Source organism: Salarias fasciatus, chromosome 14, assembly GCF_902148845.1.
Source record: "Salarias fasciatus chromosome 14, fSalaFa1.1, whole genome shotgun sequence".
NCBI classification, from domain to species: domain Eukaryota; kingdom Metazoa; phylum Chordata; class Actinopteri; order Blenniiformes; family Blenniidae; genus Salarias; species Salarias fasciatus.
Window position 1 is genome coordinate 33,821,679 of NC_043758.1, and position 21,360 is coordinate 33,843,038.

The 21,360-nt window shown below is 40.9% G+C and overlaps 1 protein-coding gene across 1 annotated transcript in view; it reads right to left on the minus strand.

Moving 5' to 3' along the window:
* The window catches only part of LOC115400491 (1-phosphatidylinositol 4,5-bisphosphate phosphodiesterase eta-1-like), a 65,570-nt gene that overhangs the window by 18,686 nt on the left and 25,524 nt on the right, over window positions 1-21,360 (minus strand). The window contains 7 exon segments of the mRNA XM_030108378.1: window positions 1,772-1,892; window positions 7,003-7,206; window positions 9,428-9,521; window positions 9,927-10,097; window positions 12,597-12,726; window positions 13,332-13,575; window positions 15,673-15,819. Coding sequence (XP_029964238.1) covers window positions 1,772-1,892; window positions 7,003-7,206; window positions 9,428-9,521; window positions 9,927-10,097; window positions 12,597-12,726; window positions 13,332-13,575; window positions 15,673-15,819 — 1,111 coding nt within the window.

Here is a 21,360-nt window from a genome sequence, read left to right on the forward strand (position 1 = left end):
GGAAAATGAACAGAAATGATTTGAAACCTGAGAGAATAATGTGGCTCTAACTCAGAGTAAACTTCATTGTGTAAATGTACTGCCTGTAAACACTGCATTGAACCAGTTAAAACCACTTTAAACAGTATTGGTCTAAATATATGAAGAACCTCTACTGAACAAAATGTGGAAGCAGGTTTTGCAGAGAAACTGTTCTTTTTACAAAGATATGGATTTATTCATAATTATAAAAAACTATTTAATAATGGTTTTATAATTATGAAAAAAAAAAACATTTTTAAACATGCTGTAGCTAATTTCATATGCATGGAAAAGGACATGGACACAGCAGTGTGCACTGTATGCAATTTTGTGCAAATGAAACTAATTTCTGAGGTGTTTCTCAGATCACATCGTGTTTCTGAGAAAGCTGTGCTTCTGTTACCCAGATCTGACCAGGAGCTGAATTTGACATCCAGCACCACTTTTACAGACCTATTTCCAAGAACAAACACCCTGTGGCACTGTAAAATACTTCAATACGTTGGAAAGAGTTTTATTTTACCCTGTGATGTTTTGAGAATGTCACAAAATGATAAAAATTATTTTAAAAAAAGCTGCTATAATTACTGAACTACACTGAAACGCTGATAAAGTAAGAGTAATATCAAAATAATGCATCTGGATGGACATTATGGAGATAAGACCTGGTACTTTTTTTTTTTTTGCAGTAACCCTTATTTTTTGATAACGTTACTATTAATTGCAATCAAAGACTTGTGTTAAATAGGATTATGTGACATTTCATAAACATCACTTGCTTTTTGCATGGCTTTGCAAGACTGTCAAAGTTACAGCCTGAAAACAGTAAACTCAGCTCAACGTCAACACGAGAAACAAGCCAAGTCGACACCTCGGCTGCATTAAAAACACAAATAAGCTCAACTTATAATAGAGGATTTACAGATTACACCGTAGTATTGAAGGAGATTAAAGTGGGTTAGTCACTGTATTCCAGAAAATGTCAAAACGTCTCCTTTAAAAACTAAACAGCAAAAGATTTCAAGCAGCACAATAACAAGAACTTAAAAAGTTGATGACTCAAAAATAAATCTGACACAAAACCAAGAACTAATCTTATTAAGAAATTCAAACGAGCTGCCAAATGTGATCCCATTACTTGTTTAACCGCATGAACAGATTCTGAAGCAGCTCTCTAATCAAATGGTTTCATAACACAGACGCTCGCCATCATAAGCAGCCGCAGTCGACGTCGCAGCGAGCCAGCGCGGCAGCAGGACGCTGCGCCGCTCAACACTTTGTTTTGGGTACTATTGGAGCCGTCGGAGACAAACAGAGGCTCCTCAGGGAGCCAGAGGAAACTCTGCTAAGCAGATGGCTCGGTAATAGCTGCTAATTACTGCCAGGAATCACCGCGTTGCCTGAAAACACAAACCTGGTCGTCGAATTTCTGCAACTTCATCGCGAAATCTATAGGGACAAATTTCTGCCGGAGTCATCAATATTTCACTGCAAAAAGCAGGGAAGTTAGTGTTTTTGGAAGAAACCGTGCAGATTTTGCTAATTACACAGATGAACCGTTGTACAAGTTGCTCTATTTTGCCACAAAGCAGCAGAGAACAATATTCAACTAATAATAGGAGTTAGAGAAAATAAATGAAGTTTAATCGAGGTTAAAAAGGACAGTAAACAAAAGCAGAAATCAGTAAAGCCAGATTTCTGCTCAGAACGTAGTGTTCTGTCTCCGGTTTGAGAAGTAGGTTGGACTCACTGATTATTTATGAAGGCATATTTGTTGATGGTCTCGATGACAGACTTGAACGGGATCTTGGAGGTCAGAGTGTAGCCGTGTTGGACCATCGGCTCCCCGTCGGGACCGTCCCAACAGTCGACTGCGGGAAGAAAAGAAAACAGAAATTATTCATAAATATGGAAAATATTTATGTTTCCTCACCACTGGAAGTAGAGCGTGTTGACAGATTCCTGTTTCCTCTCACGCGTCCTGTTTTCAAAGAGGAGCCGAGAAATCTGAATTTAAGGTCACTGGTATCATTTCAGTTGTTTCACATCCATCCATCATCCGACCATCATCCGTCCATCCATCCATCCATCCATCCATCATCCATCTATAGCATATCCATCAATCATCTGTCGATTCGTCCATCCGTCATCCGTCTATCATCCATCCATCATCCATCCATCGGTCAATTCATCCATCCATCCATTCATCCATCCATCATCCATCGACCGTCCATCCATCCATTCCATCATCCCTCCTTCCATCCACCCATCCATCATCTGTCCATTCGTCCATCCATAATCCTTTCATCATTCATCCAACCATCATCTGTCCATTCGTCCATCCATCATCTGTCTATCGTCCGTCCATCCATCCATCCATTTCATCATCCAACAATTCATCAATCCATCGTCCAGTATTCGGTCTGTCCGTCCATCCATCCATTCAACTATGCATTCGTCCATCCATCATCCATCCATCAATCATCCGTCTATCACCCATCCATCATCCATCCATTAGTGCATTCATCCATCCATCCATCCATCCATCATCCATATACCGCCCATCCATCCATTCCATCATCCCTCCATTCATCCATCCATAAATCATCTGTCCATTCATCCATCCATCATCCATCTACCGTCCATCCATCCATTCATTCCATCATCCGACCATCCATCAATCATCGTCCATCCATCGGTCCGTCCGTCCATCCATCCATTCATCCAACTATCCATTCATCCATCATCCATCTATAGCATATCCATCAATCATCTGTCGATTCGTCCATCCGTCATCCGTCTATCATCCATCCATCATCCATCCATCGGTCAATTCATCCATCCATCCATTCATCCATCCATCATCCATCTACCGTCCATCCATCCATTCCATCATCCCTCCTTCCATCCACCCATTCCATCATCCCTCCTTCCATCCACCCATCCATCATCTGTCCATTCGTCCATCCATAATCCTTTCATCATTCATCCAACCATCATCTGTCCATTCGTCAATCCATCAACTGTCTATCGTCCGTCCATCCATCCATCCATTTCATCATCCAACGATTCATCAATCTATCGTCCAGTATTCGGTCTGTCCGTCCATCCATCCATTCAACTATCCATTCGTCCATCCATCATCCATCCATCAATCATCCGTCTATCACCCATCCATCATCCATCCATTAGTGCATTCATCCATCCATCCATCCATCATCCATATACCGCCCATCCATCCATTCCATCATCCCTCCATTCATCCACCCATAAATCATCTGTCCATTCGTCCATCGACCATCTGTCTATCATCCGTCCATCCATCCATTCATTCCATCATCCGACCATCCATCAATCCATCGTCCATCCATCGGTCCGTCCGTCCATCCATCCATTCATCCAACTATCCATTCTTCCATCCATCATCAATCTATCATCCATCATCCATCGATCGATTCATCCATCCATCCACCGTCCGTCCATCCACCCATCCATTTCAATCCATCCAGCCATCATCCTTCCATCCATCCATAAAGCATCCCCCTGACCCCTGATTTTATTCTCCTGTTTGTGTACCACCTTGCGGCTCTCTGATGCCCCCTAGAGGAGGACTAAGCACCTGCATTAGATGATATTTTAAGCTTCATTAGTTTTGATTTGAAAAATAATTTTGCTTTTATATCACTAAACTCACTGATGCCATTTTAAAGGAAGTTAAGAGCGATTGTTGCAAAGTAAAGTAGTGAGGAAGTTCATTCGTTCAATCACAACAGTGCATTTTCACAGCTGATTATTCATGGCAATAAGCAGAGTTGGAAAGAATAATAAAACATATACTCAAGCTTTGCGCAAGTGCTGTTCCCAATAACTGCTTTTGATTCCATTTGATTGGAATATCATTCACTTCAAAGGTCTAAATATGTCTTCAAAGCACATTACCCAAACAAACAACACACTATATTTATAAGTGAACAAATGTAGATATATGAGTTTGTTTTTTTTTTAAAGAAAACCCCATTGTGGGCTTTTGCAGGATAAACCCTTTAAATGTGAGTGGTACAAGGTCTTTGCAGAGGACCTTGCACCTACATTACTTGAATCTTTGAATTGGACTCTTAAATATGCCAAAATTCCCCCTTCATGGAAAGAAGCGGTTATATCGGTATTGCCAAAGGAAGGCAAAGACAAAGAGCTGTGTGAATCTTACCGCCCGATCTCCATACTAAATGTAGACTATAAAATATTCACATCCATCATTTCTAAAAGAATGGAAAATCTTCTACCTGACTTAATAGATGAGGACCAAACTGGGTTCATTAAGGGCAGACAAACACAGGACAATATCAGGCGCACATTGCATATTATAGAACACATTAATAAAAAGGAACTGAGTGCAGCCTTATTAAGTCTCGATGCCGAGAAGGCATTCGATAGAGTTAACTGGTCCTTCCTTTATAAAGTATTGGAGAGATTTGGCTTCAATAAACAATTTATCAGTTGTATAAAAGCTCTCTATAGTAACTCTACAGCTAGACTCACGATCAATGGCTCTCTAACAGACAGCTTCAACCTTAATAGAGGTACAAGACAGGGATGTTGCCTCAGCCCCTCCCTCTTTGCATTGTTTATTGAGCCGTTAGCACAGGATATAAGAGAAAATACTGAACTGGAGGGTATTAACATAGCAAAAGAAGATCAAAAAATAAGTCTTTTTGCCGACGATATAATAATCTACTTGATGAACCCAAATTTAACAATACCCAGTCTTTTTAATACTTTAGAAAACTTTGGTAGTATGTCCGGATATAAAGTGAATATTAAAAAAAAAACACAAATCCTTTGTTTTTAAATTATACACCAAACAGCAGAATTAGGGGCAGCTATAAATTAAAGTGGGACTCAAAATCATTAAAGTATTTAGGAGTAATTATTACACAGAATTTAAATAATCTATATGAATTTAATTATTGTACTTTGAGTGATAGAATTCAGAAAGACATAACACACTGGTCAACATTAATTATGGATTTCAGCTCGAGAATAGAGGTGATAAAAATGAATATACTGCCCAGACTATTGTATTTCTTCCTTTCTCTCCCTGTACGGATACCAGAATCTCAATTCTCCACGTGGAACAAATTGATATCTAGATTTATCTGGGCAGGTGCTAAACCGAGGATAAAGCTCAAAACACTCCAATTAGATAAAGAACGAGGAGGTCTCGCCCTGCCTGACTTAAAACAATATTACTACGCTGCTCAATTGAGATACGTTATTTACTGGTGTTCCCCTGAATATCAAGCGAGGTGGAAAAACATAGAATTCAATTTAGATAAAGTGCCACCTTCTGCTAAATTAGGAGGGAAAGAATCCAAGGACCACAAAGAAAAAAATTCTATATTAAAAAACACTTTTAAAATATGGTTTGATACTGTTAAGAAAAACAAAATGGAAGGAGACAGAAAATTACTATTATGGCCTTTTCATGTGCCTAACTTTGGTCCCGGTGTGGTAGATGAAACATTTATCAGGTGGAAAGCAAGGGGGATTACTACAATATGCACTCTTGTTGAAGGAAAAACATTTAAAACCTTTGAAAAACTCAAACAAGAATTTGATCTAGAAAACAGAGACCTGTATCGCTATTTACAGCTCAGACACTTTTATTAAAATGAAGTGAGGAGGCATTTATCAGACGATATTAAAAAAATTATACTATTAGTGGCAGGTGCATTCAAGAATACTCCTTGAAAGATTGTATCTAAACTGTATAGCTGTCTCCAAGAATGTAATGGAAGAACTTCCTTAAATGTGAAATCAAAATGGGAACAAGAACTTAACATCACTTTGTCTGAGGAGGATTGGTTCTCCATGTGCACCACACAGCAATCTTCAACTAGCTCAAGAACGTGGAGAGAATTCGGATGGAAAAACCTCATGCGCTTTTTTATAACTCCTCAAATAAAAACTAAACAATTAAAGCTACAACAGAGCTGTTGGAGGATATGTGGGCATGTGGACGCCAATCACACCCATATCTTCTGGACATGCAATAAAATACAGTCATTCTGGAATAATGTGATTCGAAAGATGGAGGAAATGTTAAACGTAATACTACCCCGAGATCCATGCACTTTATATCTGGGTCTAATACCTGTTGGAATAATTGAAAAGAACGATGCATATCTCTTTAAAATACTGACCATCGCCGCCAAGAAGGCTTTGACAAGGAACTGGATGAAAAGTGACCCCCCCACAAAGGCTCAGCTATGGCTGGACATTATTGAGGAAATTTACATAATGGAAAAACTGATCTTCCGTTTAAGAGTCAGAGAAAGGGACTTTGGACTTAAAATGGCAGAGATGGATTGCGTTTAAGGACAAATCTCACCAGTGACGGAAAGAAGAAGAAGAAGAAGGGAGAGGAAAAAAAAACATGGAAAACCTCCCCCATTATGTTATTGTTGTGATTTTGTGTTTGTATTTTCTTTGCAAATTGGTATTTGAAAAATGTTAAAATAAAAAGTATAAAAAAACAAAAAAAAAACCTCTAAATGTGAGTTGAATTACATATCCGAAAAACACCCAAGAAAAAATTACTTAATTACAGAGAAGAAAACTGAGCTGGTGGTAAAAAGAACAAGAATAACAGTCCTGTCCAACGTGGGTGTCACCGTACGTCAGGCCAGTATAAAAAAGAGACAGATCACATAAAACCAGACCCCAGAAAGATTACTGACTGCAGTCTTCACACTTTCTCCAATTGTTTCATCCATTGATCCATCCATCCGTCTTCTATACTACCTTATTCAGCTAAAGGCTGCAGGGTGCAGAGGCTCATTCCAGCTACAGTACAGGACAAACACACACAGAGGGGCACACAACCACACACACTCACGTTCACACAGTTAGCCTATCTGGAGCCAACAAAGCCGGTTTGAACCCTGGGAAACACACTCAGGTGACATGTCTGGACGGTACCTTCCACGCAGCGGCAGCCGGACTGCAGCACCCAGGCGTACATGTCGGTCTTGGAGTGGGACAGCAGCTGGTCTCCGGTCAGGTAGGTGTTGTGCGAGGAGGCGATGAAGTAGTTGCACAGCGGCTGATCCATGTCTTGGTTGACCGAGTGGTGCAGAGGGTTGAAGATGTCGCACGTCGGACTGCGCATCAAACTTGTGAAGCCTGGGAATGTGAATACAATCAGATATTCCAAACTCTTTATCACTTTGTTGATCCCCTAATGATCCATTTCGGCTGATTTTAATTCAAGGGCCTTAATATGTATTCAGCTGATTATCTACAAATCAGGAGATTAATTATGATGCTGAAAAATGTTCTTCACCCAACATCAATTTTAGGGCAAATGATGAAATCCTAATGAGGATGGTTGTGTTTAGTGCATGGATGGTTTCAGTCTAACAATTATTTTTATTGCAAAAATAACAAATACGCTTAATTATATTGCGTCTTCTTAATACATGCACATCAAAGAGCTATTGTAAAAGCCTCATTATATCTTTTTTTGTTTTTATCCAGCTACAAGTCTTTGAATTGCCACAAAATGTGTTATGTAATATTTATCCACCTTTTTGCAGGATACTTTCAACTTTCTGGCAATTCTCTTACATCATAACTAATTTCTGTTTGGATGCTCATCCTGAAATTATATTAAATCAGTTCAGGGATCATCCGACTTCATCGTGGCTTAGAGGCAGGTTTAATACCAGTTATCTGTCATGGCAGGACCGTGATACGTCTATTGCTTGTAAGAAATATGTTTTAAAAAAACATTTTTTTTTTCACTGAAATTTTTACAGTTTTATTGGAGGGTTTTTCATTAAATACCCACATAAATGTCTCTTGCAGGCTGGATTTGGCCCACGGGCCTTATGTTAGACACCTATGATCTAAATGGAGTTTTACTTGTGAGAAGCAGACAGTTAATTCCAATAAATAGGAATAAAAGTGTTCAATCATGGGCGGATAACGCCACTGACATCTACAGCATCTTTTCATCAACCGGAACTCCAGTGATTTAAAAAAAATAATAAAAACCTCATGCAGTAAGAGCATTTTAGCGTCATGAGGTTTCAAACCACTTCACTTCAAACAGTGAACTTTTTTCAGGCGGTGCAGCATGAAGAGGAGCGAGAGCGAAGAAAGCCGCCTTTCATCAGGGAGGACGGAGAGAAATGAGACCAGCAGCGGTGGAAATTGAAAAGGAGGGAAAATGAACCGGCGTTCGGGAGAGAAGTGGAAAACACTGCGGGATGCGATGTAAAAACAGGGAAGATTTTCTTTTTCTTCGGGAAGCCGATGCGCACGGCTCATTACGGCTCGGGACGGATTTCAGCTGCGCAGACAGACGTGAAGTTTTCCTTCTCGTGGTGAGAGAAAACATTCATCTGCTCCAGGATTACCTTCACATCGATCCACACATTTTAGCGGGGAGCACTAGTCTGGTCAGCCAGACACACAGTTAGCCTTCATGCTGCAGACGACAAGATTAGACACCCCCCCCCCCCCCCCCCCCCCCCCCCGCCTCTCTTCTCATTTCTGTCACACTCTCATTTTCTCTTTCCCTCCGCCTTCATTCCGATTTCTCAATTTTCACACTGCTGCTCCCTCCTCCTTCCTCGCTACTCCTGATTTAAGGTCACCCCACCGCCGCATGTGGTATTACTTAAAATGGCAGTCTGTAATGAGACACAAAAATAGCAAAACGCTCACCATTGTTCCTTCGGATTTTTTCAAATCTTTCATAATGAGGAGTGGAGATCTCACAGGAAATCAGAGATGTTTTTGCATATAGATGGAACCTTCTGCTTTTTGTTTTTACATGGTGATTGTTTCAATCATGTTCCATTTGTGGCGTTTTCTACAGTGATAAGAAGCATTTCTATCACACCTGCTTCATAAAAAATACAATAGAACATCTTATTTTTCACACAATTTCATTCGCACTGTGAAAAATCTCGATACTTTACATTGATTAGATAGGAATTGAAATATTTCCTACCTTGTTTTTAAAGCCATCTAGTTTAAATGTTATGAAAATACAAAATACAGAATCTCAACATGTTTCATAAGATTGTCTGTTTTGCTCTTTTTTTAATCAATACTTAGTAATCAAAGCTTCATTTATTGAAACACCAATAATGCAGTGACTACTCAGTACCAACAACGGTGAGAACTTTTTTATTTTTGCGGTAAAATGTCATCCGGTGTTTGACCCTGTTTATGCAGGACGAGACAGAAAAGCTGTTCATAAATTAAAGAGGATGTCAGAAAAATGACCAGAAAAGTCTGGCGTGGCAGTTATGAAGAGAGAAACACAACATTTTTTTTTTTTTTTTTTTTTTAAAAAGGAGATTTTGGAAAGGAAAAGAAAAGTGAAAATTACCTTCAATTCCCATTACGCCTCTTTGTTTGTTCTCATCTGACACCTCAAATTTTTCAATGATTTCTGCAACTTGCTCAGAAGTCACGCTGGTCATCTGCAGAGAGAAAACACACACATGGAAGTCGCACCAACCGACAATGTAAATCACACGGATTCAATGTACGCGGATAACAGATGAAGCCGGGAGGATTCTTGACGTTCGCCATTATTTCGTGATGGAACCAAACCGCCGACCATGTCAAACGTGCGGTTCAGTCGCAGAAAGGTGTTAATCTGAGGCATTGTGGGATGGTAACAGTGTGTGAAGCAGGATGAAAAATTACACCACTGCAGAGTAAGACAAGGGGAAAAACAGAAAAACCAAGTAGAAAACCTGAGAAACCCAACCCGTCTCCGCCGAGCGGCTGGACCTCAAATTGAGGCGGCGGTTTGGGCACCTCATCACAAAAATGTGTCAGCGGGAGAGCGTGACAGCGCCCGGCCCGGCGCCAGCGCTCACCTTCTGCTCGTTACGCAGGAAGTTGGCCAGCTCGTCCGCCGTCAGGTGGTCCTTCCTGTCGCTGTACGCCATCATCAGCAGGAAGACGTCCCGCCTCATGGACATCATCTTGTAGAAGACGGAGAACTCCTCGTACGTCAGCGTGCCCTGCTGGTCGTCCGTGTCCGCCTCCTGCCAGCAGGTTTTAACACTCCCATCACTTATGTGAAGAAACTTTTAACAAGTAATGTGTTCTTCAAAAGAAGCAGGAAGCTCATTCACAATGGGAACGGATACATTCAACACACGAGTCGAGGTCTTTTGTCGTGAAAACCGTCCCTCCACGGCCCATCATGCACCTCCCTCCTCTCTGAACCCGGGTCTGTACCCTCATCACACCACCGCATGACCCCCACGAGCCGTTCTCTCTTCCCTAGCGTCGGGTCCTGCTGGATTTTACCAAAAGATGGACCCAGCGCGGGCTCGCCGCTCGTTTTCTGCTGGGACCCCGCTCCGTCTGCTCGCCAGGATCATATTACCTGAATCTCACAGGGGGGCCCCCTTCGACTCCGCACCAAATCTAATAATCCCGGCTAATGCCTCCATCGCGCCGCCATAATGAGCTCGCTGTAGGCAGGATCTACGCCGCCAGCGGGATAAATCACGGCGGCGGACTTGAAATGCATGGACAGAAAACAAACGTACTGGAGGTATTTTAAGCAGCCGAACAGGCTGTTCAGAGGGAAAGGCTCACTCATGCCAGCATTGAAAAAAAAAAAAAAAAAAAAAAAAGATTGGGCAAAAAAAAAAAAAGTTGTTTGTCTCATCTAGGCCAAAAGAAAGAGCTGAAAAATGAAAGTTGAAGGAAAAGGTGAAGGTGAAGTTTAGTTGATTATCATATTAGGAATGTAAGAAAAAAATAATCAAACCGTGGCTGAAATAAAAATTCAGCAGGTTTCCTTTTAGCAGATGTAATGTTTAAGTATTTCCTGTAGTCAGTGTCAGAAAATCACCTTCTGTCATCAGTCAGTGCACATAATTATTAGTGTGTTTAATTTAAGATATCAGGTATGAAATACACATTGACTGTTCCTTTCATGTTTCAATTCATATTTCAATGAGGGTCTAATAAAGGCGTGATGAAGCTTTCTGTTAAATAAATCACCCTGAGCTCATTGAAAGACTATATCAGCCACATCTTCATTAAAAAAAACAGCTGTATTTCCATCAATTCTTGTCACCTGTGTGTTGAATTCTTTCAGTTTTCTGTGGCTACATGAAACTCTTTCTATTTCACTTTCTATTTTATCTAAAATTACACAGCTGATTGTGTACTTGGTGTAGTCACAAGGGCTCGGAGGCAAGAAGCCTGTTCACAAAGACAAAAAAATAATACATAAAAACTGTAAATGAATAATGAAATCTTCAGCAGTCCTTCAAAAATAGGTTGATTTGGAGTCAAACTGTGACTTTTTCTTGCTTTTTTAAAGCTCTGGTCTGTGCAACAGTACATATATATATATATATATATATATATATATATATATATATATATATATATATATATATATATATATATATATATATGTGTGTGTGTGTGTGTGTGTGTGTGTGTGTGTGTGTGTGTGTGTGTGTGTATGTATATATATATACTGTTCAGTCACTGTTTTTGCCTCTAATACCTCTCCTTCTTCAGATTTCAAATCACTCATAACAGATGATCACACTGAGGCTCGATGAGGAATTAAAGCATAAAGAAAACCATCATCAGAGCGGTTTTCCCATTCAGACAGCTGTGCGCTGCCAATCACAGTTAGTGGAGCAGACTGGAGTTTGAACAGGTGATGCTTCCAACGCTGGATTCTTCCGCTGACGTCTCTCGGCAGAAATACTGGCAGAAACCAGCAGATACGGTCTGTGGATTTGTGACATTCCTCAGTGCGACTGCCGTTTTAAAATATTGAAGCCATCCTCGATTTTTACCCTTTTCCTCTAAAAGTGTCTCGCTACACAAATGAACAGATGAACTATTTCTTGCAACCATTCATCTGAATTACAGATGAGCATTAGGATGTAAAATGCAGAAGTGGATCAGCTGAAGAAATTAAAAATTACTTTCCTGCACTGACATAAGTTATTGCCTTGGAAGTTTAGGTTTAAATAAATGTACTTCCACACATGTTTAATATGTTAAACGCGATCATGATTAGTAGAGTGAAAGTCCTTCGGCATGGACTTCAGTGAGGAGGACTGGATGACTTTAGTGATGAATAAATGATGTGTTGAGGGAATCATTTCTCGTGTAAAACACCATGATTTTCACATTGAGTTTAGTCCCTTAGAGAAATGGAGTGGAGAGAATATTTAAAGCTATCTTTAGTAACCTTACTTTACATTTGTGTTAAATGAGCCATAATCCAGGTGTGAGTTATGTTTGGGCACACAGTGTACTTCATAAAGTCTCTGTTTCCCTGAGCTTAAACCAAAGTCAATGGTTCATTATTGATTTTCTCAAATTTGAAGAATCTTAAGATCTCTGACCTTTCCCTTAAACCTGAAGGAAGCAGCAGGCTTAAGGACAGCACTAGCACTGCAGTCGGGGTAGTTCTGTCTGGTTCCGTTTAGATGTCTTCTTTTAGCGCAGCACACTGTTCCCCTGTCTGAACTAAAGGTCGTCGTTTGTTTCCTGACCTGAAACATCTGCTTGACCTTCCTGCGGGGCAGATTGACGTTCAGCTTGTGAAGCAGTTGGTAGATCTCGTCGATGTTCAGGAGGCCGTCTCCGTTCTTGTCGGCCTCCTCGAACGTCTGCTTCATCCACGTATCGCACACATTAAGGAAAGCGTAGAGCGGCGAGTGTTTGGGATTGCAGAATACATGTGATGAAAATGTCTATATTTTCACAAAAACCACAACAATTGCCACAGAAAATGACAACAACTTCAGAATAAAGCCAATTCTAATGACAGCTTCTGATGCAAAACGCAGTCAAACGTCTCCGACAGCTGTTGCTTTATTCATGTTTCCCCGACTCCGCCCTGACAGCGCGGCTTTGATGCCCAAGCCAGGTGATCGTGATGTGGTGTCTGTCAGCATCACCCACATCTCAGCTCGGCTCTGTGTGTCATTTGTGTTCGCTACTTTTAAGAAGTCTGTTAAAAAAAAAAAATCAGTGCTTTCTCTGAAATCTAGTTGGATAAAGCCTCTTACGTCCCGGGTTTGGAACGTCGGCCTTATGTTTGACACCCCTGATCCTGAGTGTAAAAAAAAGAAAAAAGACATTCAGAGCTTTTTTTTTTTTAATAGTTATTTTCCCATATATGTAGAAAATAAAACCATTTAAAAAGAAAAGGTGTCCCTTCTAGAAAGCTGTGTGATGTTGAAGCAGCGTGTGTGTGTGTGTGTGGCTCATCGCTCAAAGGATATTGGTCGTGTGTGCGCTGGCGCTTGGCCAGCGAGTCCTCGTCGCTGATCCCGGCCATCAGGTAGCGCAGGCCCGTGATCCAGGTCCTGGCCTCCTCGGCGTTGGACGTCACCAGGTCCAGGGACTCCATGTGGTTCCCGTGGTACACCGTGAAGCAGCAGGCCGGGTCGAAGCTGCCGTCGGCGTGGCGGTGGAAGATGTCTGACTGACCGCCCTCCGTCACCTTGTACAGCGAATCGATGGTGACTGACGGAATGAGGACGGGGGGATTGAAGGAAAAAAGGCAGATAATTAATAAAAGGAAGTCTCAAAATAGACTAGGAGGAGTCATTTATCATTTATGCAGCAAGTTAACGCTGTCTCCTAATTAAAACGATGATGATCTGCGCCGGGATGACTAAACCCCGCCGTGGACGTTCTCTTATTGAAAGGAAAGCCCCTTGAGATGTAACGTCTCATTTCCATAGCGGGGCTGATATATGAGACGCCACAATGAAACAAGAATACCCGAGCATTAAATAACCATCACAACAGCACACGCAGTGATGGCTTGTTCCACCAATCGTACCGCCGCCGCCACTAGCTTCAACACTTCAAAATGCTGTTAACTGCATCTCGTTTAATTAAAACGGTTCATTCCAGCACCGCCAAATCATCACGTCTTTTTGTTCCTCATAATAAAGTCTCCTCTGTTGAAAAAAACAAACCAATGTGTTTAATTAGTCCATTAAAGCATCAACAATGTGATTATTTTTATTGGAATTAATTGGCGTTAGGAATCCCGAAAACATTTGGTAGTAATCCGTTCTGCAGTCATCCTCATCCATTCTCCCGCCGCCGTCAGGCCTCACATCCTCTTACATAATCTGATCCCCGCAATACTGCTCTGATTGAAACCAACAATATGGCAGCGTTGTTTTGATCCTGCTTTGACAGACAGAACACACACACACACACACACACACATTCAGAGAAAGAATTGGGCAGCTGTGGTACGCTTCTCTCGCTCATGTCAATGGAGAGGATCTAAGAGGCTTATCGAACAGTCAACACACACACACACACACACACACACACACACACACAGGGAAACACACACACGCATGCAGACGGGCAAACACACTGGTTTTTTTTAAACACACATGTAAAGACAGGTCTGTAGAGAGACGTATGTATCTGTGGGTTGGTTTTAAAACCAGGAAAATATCAACAGTGATTTGAGGAGGCCTGAAATCTCTGATGATAATCCCTTCAGAGTCAGAGCAGAGTGCTGAACTCAGATTAAAAAAATAAAACTTGTGGTTCCAGGAACAACGGGATTGTTAACACAACTGAAAGAGGAAAATGGCAGAGCACTTTAAATCATGATACACTCAACAAAAACAAAAGGATAATGTTTAAATTACGTAAGGGAAAAGAATTAGTCAGGTTTACGGTTCTACAGGTCCCGTTTTGAACCTCCGTCCCTGCTGGTGATATCTTACAGTGCTCCCACAAGACACTCAGAAACACCATGAATTAGATTACAGTGAATCTTTATGACATATTGAACCTGTTCAACTCGTGCACAGTTATTGTTTAGACGTTTAGCAAACTTACAGAACTAAACTGCATCAACATAGCCGTCAGTCTTTCTCTCATGAGAACAAAGTCTCATTCTTTCATTTGTTTGTATCTGGTTTTGGGTTGTTTCTCTGCAGCAGTGGCCTCTAATGGACAGACACATTTACAAAAGACTTCAGAGTGACTGTCGGAAAACACGACCTTCTAATTATATGATTTATGTTGGTTTTATATTCAAAATGAAAAGATAAGATTGCCTTTAATGATGGCTATAAAGGTCTTGTCCAGTGACAGTGTGGACATACAATAAACAGAACAGAATTACTTTTTTAATCTCAGAGAATTCATATGTTTTTTTTTATTAATTGTACAATCAGATCAGCAAATTGAGACAAAACACTCACGTTGTCCCCTTAAAAATGATTTAGTGATGAGAAAATCTATCAAAATCAGCCAGTTTCCAACCTGTCCTGTCTAATGTTTGTGTTTTGCCACAGAAGTTTGAACCACGAAGTGATGTACTGAGACACTAAACACAAACTGGAGCCAATCTCCCAAACAGAGAATAATTAAACAGATCAAAACAATACCGCAATTACTAAAGCTAATATGAATTAGCACCAACACCAAATGTCATTTAAAGAGTGCCTTTTTTTTTTTTTTTTTTAAATCAGACTCTAAATTGCTGTGAGGGAAAGCAGGACTGTGTGATTGGGTTCCTTCCGGCTCTGTGGACGTCCAGGCGTTTGTGTGTGTTCGCGTGCGAGCGCCCGTACTCACTCTTGGCCTTCTCGCTCTTGCGTGAGGGCTTCCAGCGGATGCAGGAGCGGTGCTCATCCAGGTAGAAGAGCCTCACCAGTCCTTTGGATCCCGCCTTCAGCTTCACCATCTGCGTCCCGGACTGCATCACGCTCATGCATCGCTCCACTGCGGACAAGAGGAAACACTTGGCTCAGTGGAGCAGGAAAGAAGCAGGTGTACGGCTTCATTGGGATCGTCTCAGGAAGAGGAGAGGTAAACTGTCACAGAGCCGCTCAGTTAGCAGAGGATGTGGGTCAGAGTCCAAGCAGCAACAGAGATGTCACTGTGCGAGCGGACAGGGCCGCCTTTCTGTTGGCCGCTGACCTGGTCCTCCGAGAGGGAGGAAAAAGAGACATCCCACAGAGGGAGACTCATCTGATCAGTATCTTGTTGTTCACACAGAGCCTGCAGGCTGCGAGAAAAAAAAAAAAAAACCCAACATCACACTGCAGCAGGTGGATGCCACGACAGGCCTGCAGTGCGTTTCTGCAGATAACTTCACCTTTACGAGTCGCAACTTTGGCGTCTCAGTCATTCCTGCACATTCCAGAGCATTCCAGATTTCTTTCAGTAAAATGCAACAATCAGAGGACGTCATTTCATGAATTTATCATCTGGTATCATGATGTTTTGCTAAGATTACACTTATTCTTTCTCAAATTTTTCATCGTATTTGGGTTTTTTTTTTAAACCGTAAATTTATTCAAGTTGTACAAAATGCACAGAAACAAAGGAAAAACTTTGGAGTTGTCTAAAAATCTTGCATCTAAAGTTTATTCTGCTGCTTTTTCAGTGGACTGGCCCACTCGGGATCAAAATGAGCCGTTTTCGGCCCCCGGATTGAACGTATCTACGATAAACAGTCACACGACCGTCGCAGGCCTCATGCACTCACATTCACACCTACAGTCAATTCAGAGTGTGGATGAAACCAGATTACCTGGAAATAATCCAGTATAGAGGATGGACAGATGGATTTGCGGGTAAACATTTGGTACAAAAATCTGTCTTTTCTCCCTTTTTATTTTTTATTTTTTTGTTTTTTCTTTGTTGCTCTGTAGTGGAGTAGAGTCAATTTGGGTGAAATTAATGCTGCGTGGAAAAAGTGTTGGCTGCAGGCTGTTTTAAATACTGTGGCATTTAAAAATGTCTGTGCCAATCAGCCTCAAAAGAGCACACTCACTGACTGATTGTAAAGCTGAGCAAAGGCTGATGGCGGCGAGCCGCCTGCCCCGGCTGCACACTGTTGAGCCACAGCATGTAAATGCATGTTTTGCTGGGAGTGAGAGACTGAAATTATAGCTGCTTTCTATTGGGGAAGCCTCAATTAAAACACTCTCAATGAACAGAAGCAAAGGGGGAGAGGAAGAAGTAATGATGGAGTGTTGTGAGGAAGAGAAGAGAGCCGCTGATTTGATGACTTTTTTTTGCGTCTGATTGCTTGGCTGCCTAGCACTGTCCAGCATCTAAAAAAGGATAAAAGACGAAACTTCAGACTTTTCACTTTGCGTGACAACTGGCGGCAGAGATACAGACAGAGAAGACAGCGGAGAGACGGGAGATTTCACTCCTCATTAGTGGAATGGATGCGTGAGTGTCTCTATCTCTATGTGTGAGCACAAAGATAAGTCTGGCTTTTATTTGTGCCGTGTAAGAGGTTTACGTTGACATAAGCCAGTGAAAGCATATGGCCTGTACATCCCAATAAATAAAGAGCTTTAAAGCAAAACAAATAATGCACTGATAAATAGATAAGCATTCAGATCGCTCCATCCTTTTGAGAACCTCTTTCCCCACAAACTTAAACCGTGGACATGATTCAGGGAGCTGGAGCTGATCCCAGCGGATCACTGGGAGAAGACCAGGTCCATCACACAGCGAACGCCATCACAATCACACACAGGGACAATTCACCATAACACGTAGATGCATAAGACCAACACATGCTCAGTGAGAACGTCAAGTGAAGCAGGATTCTTTATGTGAAAGTACATGAAGGAAATAATCCTTAGCTCCATTGATCTGTTCGGGACAGCTTTGAAGACGGTTTGTCTGAGAAGGTTTTCAAATTAAATTGAAGTTATTGGTCCAGTTTGTCCAAAAGAGCAACGAACAGCAATTAAGAATGACTGTTTTATTCAGCTGACGTCAAAATTGTAATGAGGAATGTGTCATTTTCTATTGTTGCTCTTGGTGGCTCCTCTAAATCCTGGTATTTCCATATAAAAGAGACATTTCCCCCACAAGAGAAGACAGCAGTTGTTACCCGTCATTTAAGCTGAATACACATTTTGCAAACACGTTGGACAAAGACACACTTCAGCATTTCTGACAGCGATATGATGTGAAAACTGAACAACGCCGTCAGTTTAACAGTTTCCTCGCTTCGCCTGAAATGAGTCCAGAGAGTTTTTGAAGGCCGCTTCACTCAGCCGTATGAATGTCAAGACGGGAGCTGATGTTAAGTCTTCCAGGCCGAAGGACGGCGTGAAGACGGTGAGAGGAGGTGCACACATTCAGAGGCAGGAGATCTATGGAACTTTTCAGTAAAAGCATCAGTCCAGAGTTAAAGACATGTTTCCTTAAAGAAGATAAGATTGTAATTGCGTGAGAGAACATAAATTTATATTTGGATTTTAGTCTTTATATCGTTTACCCTGTAAAATCTGCATAAATCAAAGTCTGAGATTTGCTTTCATGATAAATACTGACAAACCTGAAATCTAAAAATGGACCAAAGTGTCATTTAAGCATTATATCAGGCAAAAACATGGAATTAAAGTTCGGTACATTTTTCTCTGTGGGTTAATTACTTTTATTGACCCCCTGAGGGAGATATTTGTCTTCCTTCCATCCATCCATCACAGTTAACCCGAACTACACCCATTGAGAGCAGCTATTCCCAAGAGCCCACTCTGAAAACCAGTGTGATTTCATCCTGTGAACCTCTGAACCAGAAGCACTTCTCTAACCTTCAGGCCACTCTCCCCTGATGCAACACTCTGCCGACACCACTCACCCCGACGCTGCTGTCAAACAAGACTCGGTGCAGGTATTGCTGTGCTTAGAGCAGAAAGTGTCAAATGGAAACGTTTGCATGGCTTCAAATTTTAGGTATTATTGTTTTTCACAGTTTGAAGCATGTTACAGCAGTACAGAGGGTAAATTAATTTAGTATTTTACATTTCTGTACAGTTTATCTCACCTAAACAACTATATCTGTCTCCCTCAAACCTCATCTTCCCTTTCTAAAGCCAACAAATCATTTAATTGGCCAAACGGTAGGTCAGCTCAGCTCTGAGGTGTTGGACTCTATAAGGCTCTTGAAACAAGTCCTTCCTCACACATATTGATTTTTCAAGCCTTTCAGGGACGCTACAGTGATTTACACTCAATTTCAGCAAACTTACCCTGAACCTAACAATGACTGTTACTGGACTAAGCTTAACCTTTACTATCACCATAACCTAACCCTCGCCTCAAACTACATTTCCTCATGAGGAGCCAAGCTCTATGATGTATGTGAAGAGATTAATTTCCCCAACAGTAATAAAAATATATCCATAAATAATCATGTCTGAGCCAAACATCACATTCATTGTACTATAATTACATTTGTTGACATCTTTATAAGCAGTAAATCTTTCATCTTTATATCAACTGCACACAACAAATCCATTGCGCTTTAACGATAGTAATTAATGAGCAACATGGGAGTGCATTTACATTTGGCTTAAGAGTGAAGAGTTTGGATATTTGATATTCACCTATTGAGTTTCGTGGCGATCTGAATAGTACCCCACTCAAGATTTCCAGTGTTCTGGCTAAATACAAAAAGATAACCATCTTTAAAACACAGTTATAAAAAACTTAACACTTTTAATTGTACTTGCTCCAGGGAAACAATCTAGGAATTTTTTTTTAAGCATGCTTAGACAAAAACAAATGTTAAAATACAAAATACAACCACTATGAAACAATGTACATGTTGTTTTCTGTATGGAATAAAAGCCTGTCTTACAAATAACAGCAGCTTGTTACCCTCATTAAAGAAACAATGTACTAAAGCTTCCTGGACATGTCTTTTTTTCAATCTATAAACACCACACACACACACCACACACACACACACACACACATAAATCTACACAACATTTAAACATGTGCTCTGACATCCGGGCCATTATGTTCAGAGCAGCGGGATTCAAACTCCTCCCATGGCTCCACAACACACCGTTAAGTGTATTTGACATGGAGCGCACTCAGCCCAGAGCTTGTTAATGGCTGCTCTGTCCTGAGGACAGGCTTAGAATCAACTCCAATATCCCTTTTGATATTTAATGAGTTCTTTCAGTCATGGAGGATCACGCACACACGCACACACACACACTCGCACACACACCTTTACAATAATTTCAAAGGTACGCTGCACATAATAATTGCACTGATGGTCCCACAACCTGTTACAGGGTTGTGCAAATGAATGAATTGCAGTTCAGCTAAATGCTATTTTTACTCACCCCCAGCTTATCGCTCGCAACGGGGAGAAAGTCTGATTTCAAGTGGTGTATATCTGTCAAGATTAGGTTTCAGCCCAGATTAATGGACTGCAAAGGTCACTTTTTATAGAATGCATCAGTGTCATTGCTTGAATTCAGCTAAAGTAGAGCGGATTACTGATGTGGACATCTGATATGACAAATCGAAGTGCAGAAATCTCGTGCAAAAAAAGCAGTTCTTAGTATCATAATTCAAAGTAGAGCTGGACAAAACTATAACATAAAAAAGTTCATGTTCAAGGGGATCAGTAGCACTTTTGACACCACACTTGCTCCTTTATTGATGAACAACACAACAGTAACATTGACCTGGATGTTGCTTCTGTACATTCAAACTTCTAGTGAAAATTTTGATTTCAACGAGCATTCACAAAATATAATCCACCTCAATGCAATTTAAATGTGCAAAAGAATAGAAGCCAATGGTTTCACTGCAGTCTCACAAAGTCAGTAATTATAATAGATGAATCATTTATGTGTACTTTAATTTACACTATATGTAGATCATTCTTATGTGAATTCATCTTTCGTGTAAGATATTTGATCATTTATCTCATTGTATGTATTAACATAAAATCAAGCTCATGACCTGTGACTTTAAAGTCTTGGTAGAGATCCTTTTTGAGCAGCGGAAAATAATAAGAGGCTCCAGAATGTCGGAAAAAAGAATTAATCATTAAAAAAAATAGGGCGTACTGCATTATTTACATGGAAAGACGACGTCTGAAATTCAAGGCTGCTTCATTAAAAGTGACACACAGGACACGGACATATGTGGGTCCTCTGAGTCTCTGCTCCTGTGAATTGGCATTTTCTACTGTCTCAAGCTGTGAAATCAATGAGTCAGGCGAGAGAAAGCATCCAGAAACATCCCTCCAGCCTTTAGATATGTAGCATTAGAAATCAGGCCCAAAGCGAATAAACGCTGTTCACCATCACTAGAAAGAACACGAACCGTCGAGCTGCTGGTCCCTCAGTGAATAAACATCTAAGGTTTTTCAGAAAAAGAGAGCGAGGAGAGATGAAAATAACCCAGTTGGGACTTTTTTTCTAATCACTGCATCTCAGCTGTGCAGAATTAGAGAACTTCCATGTTACCGATATAAAT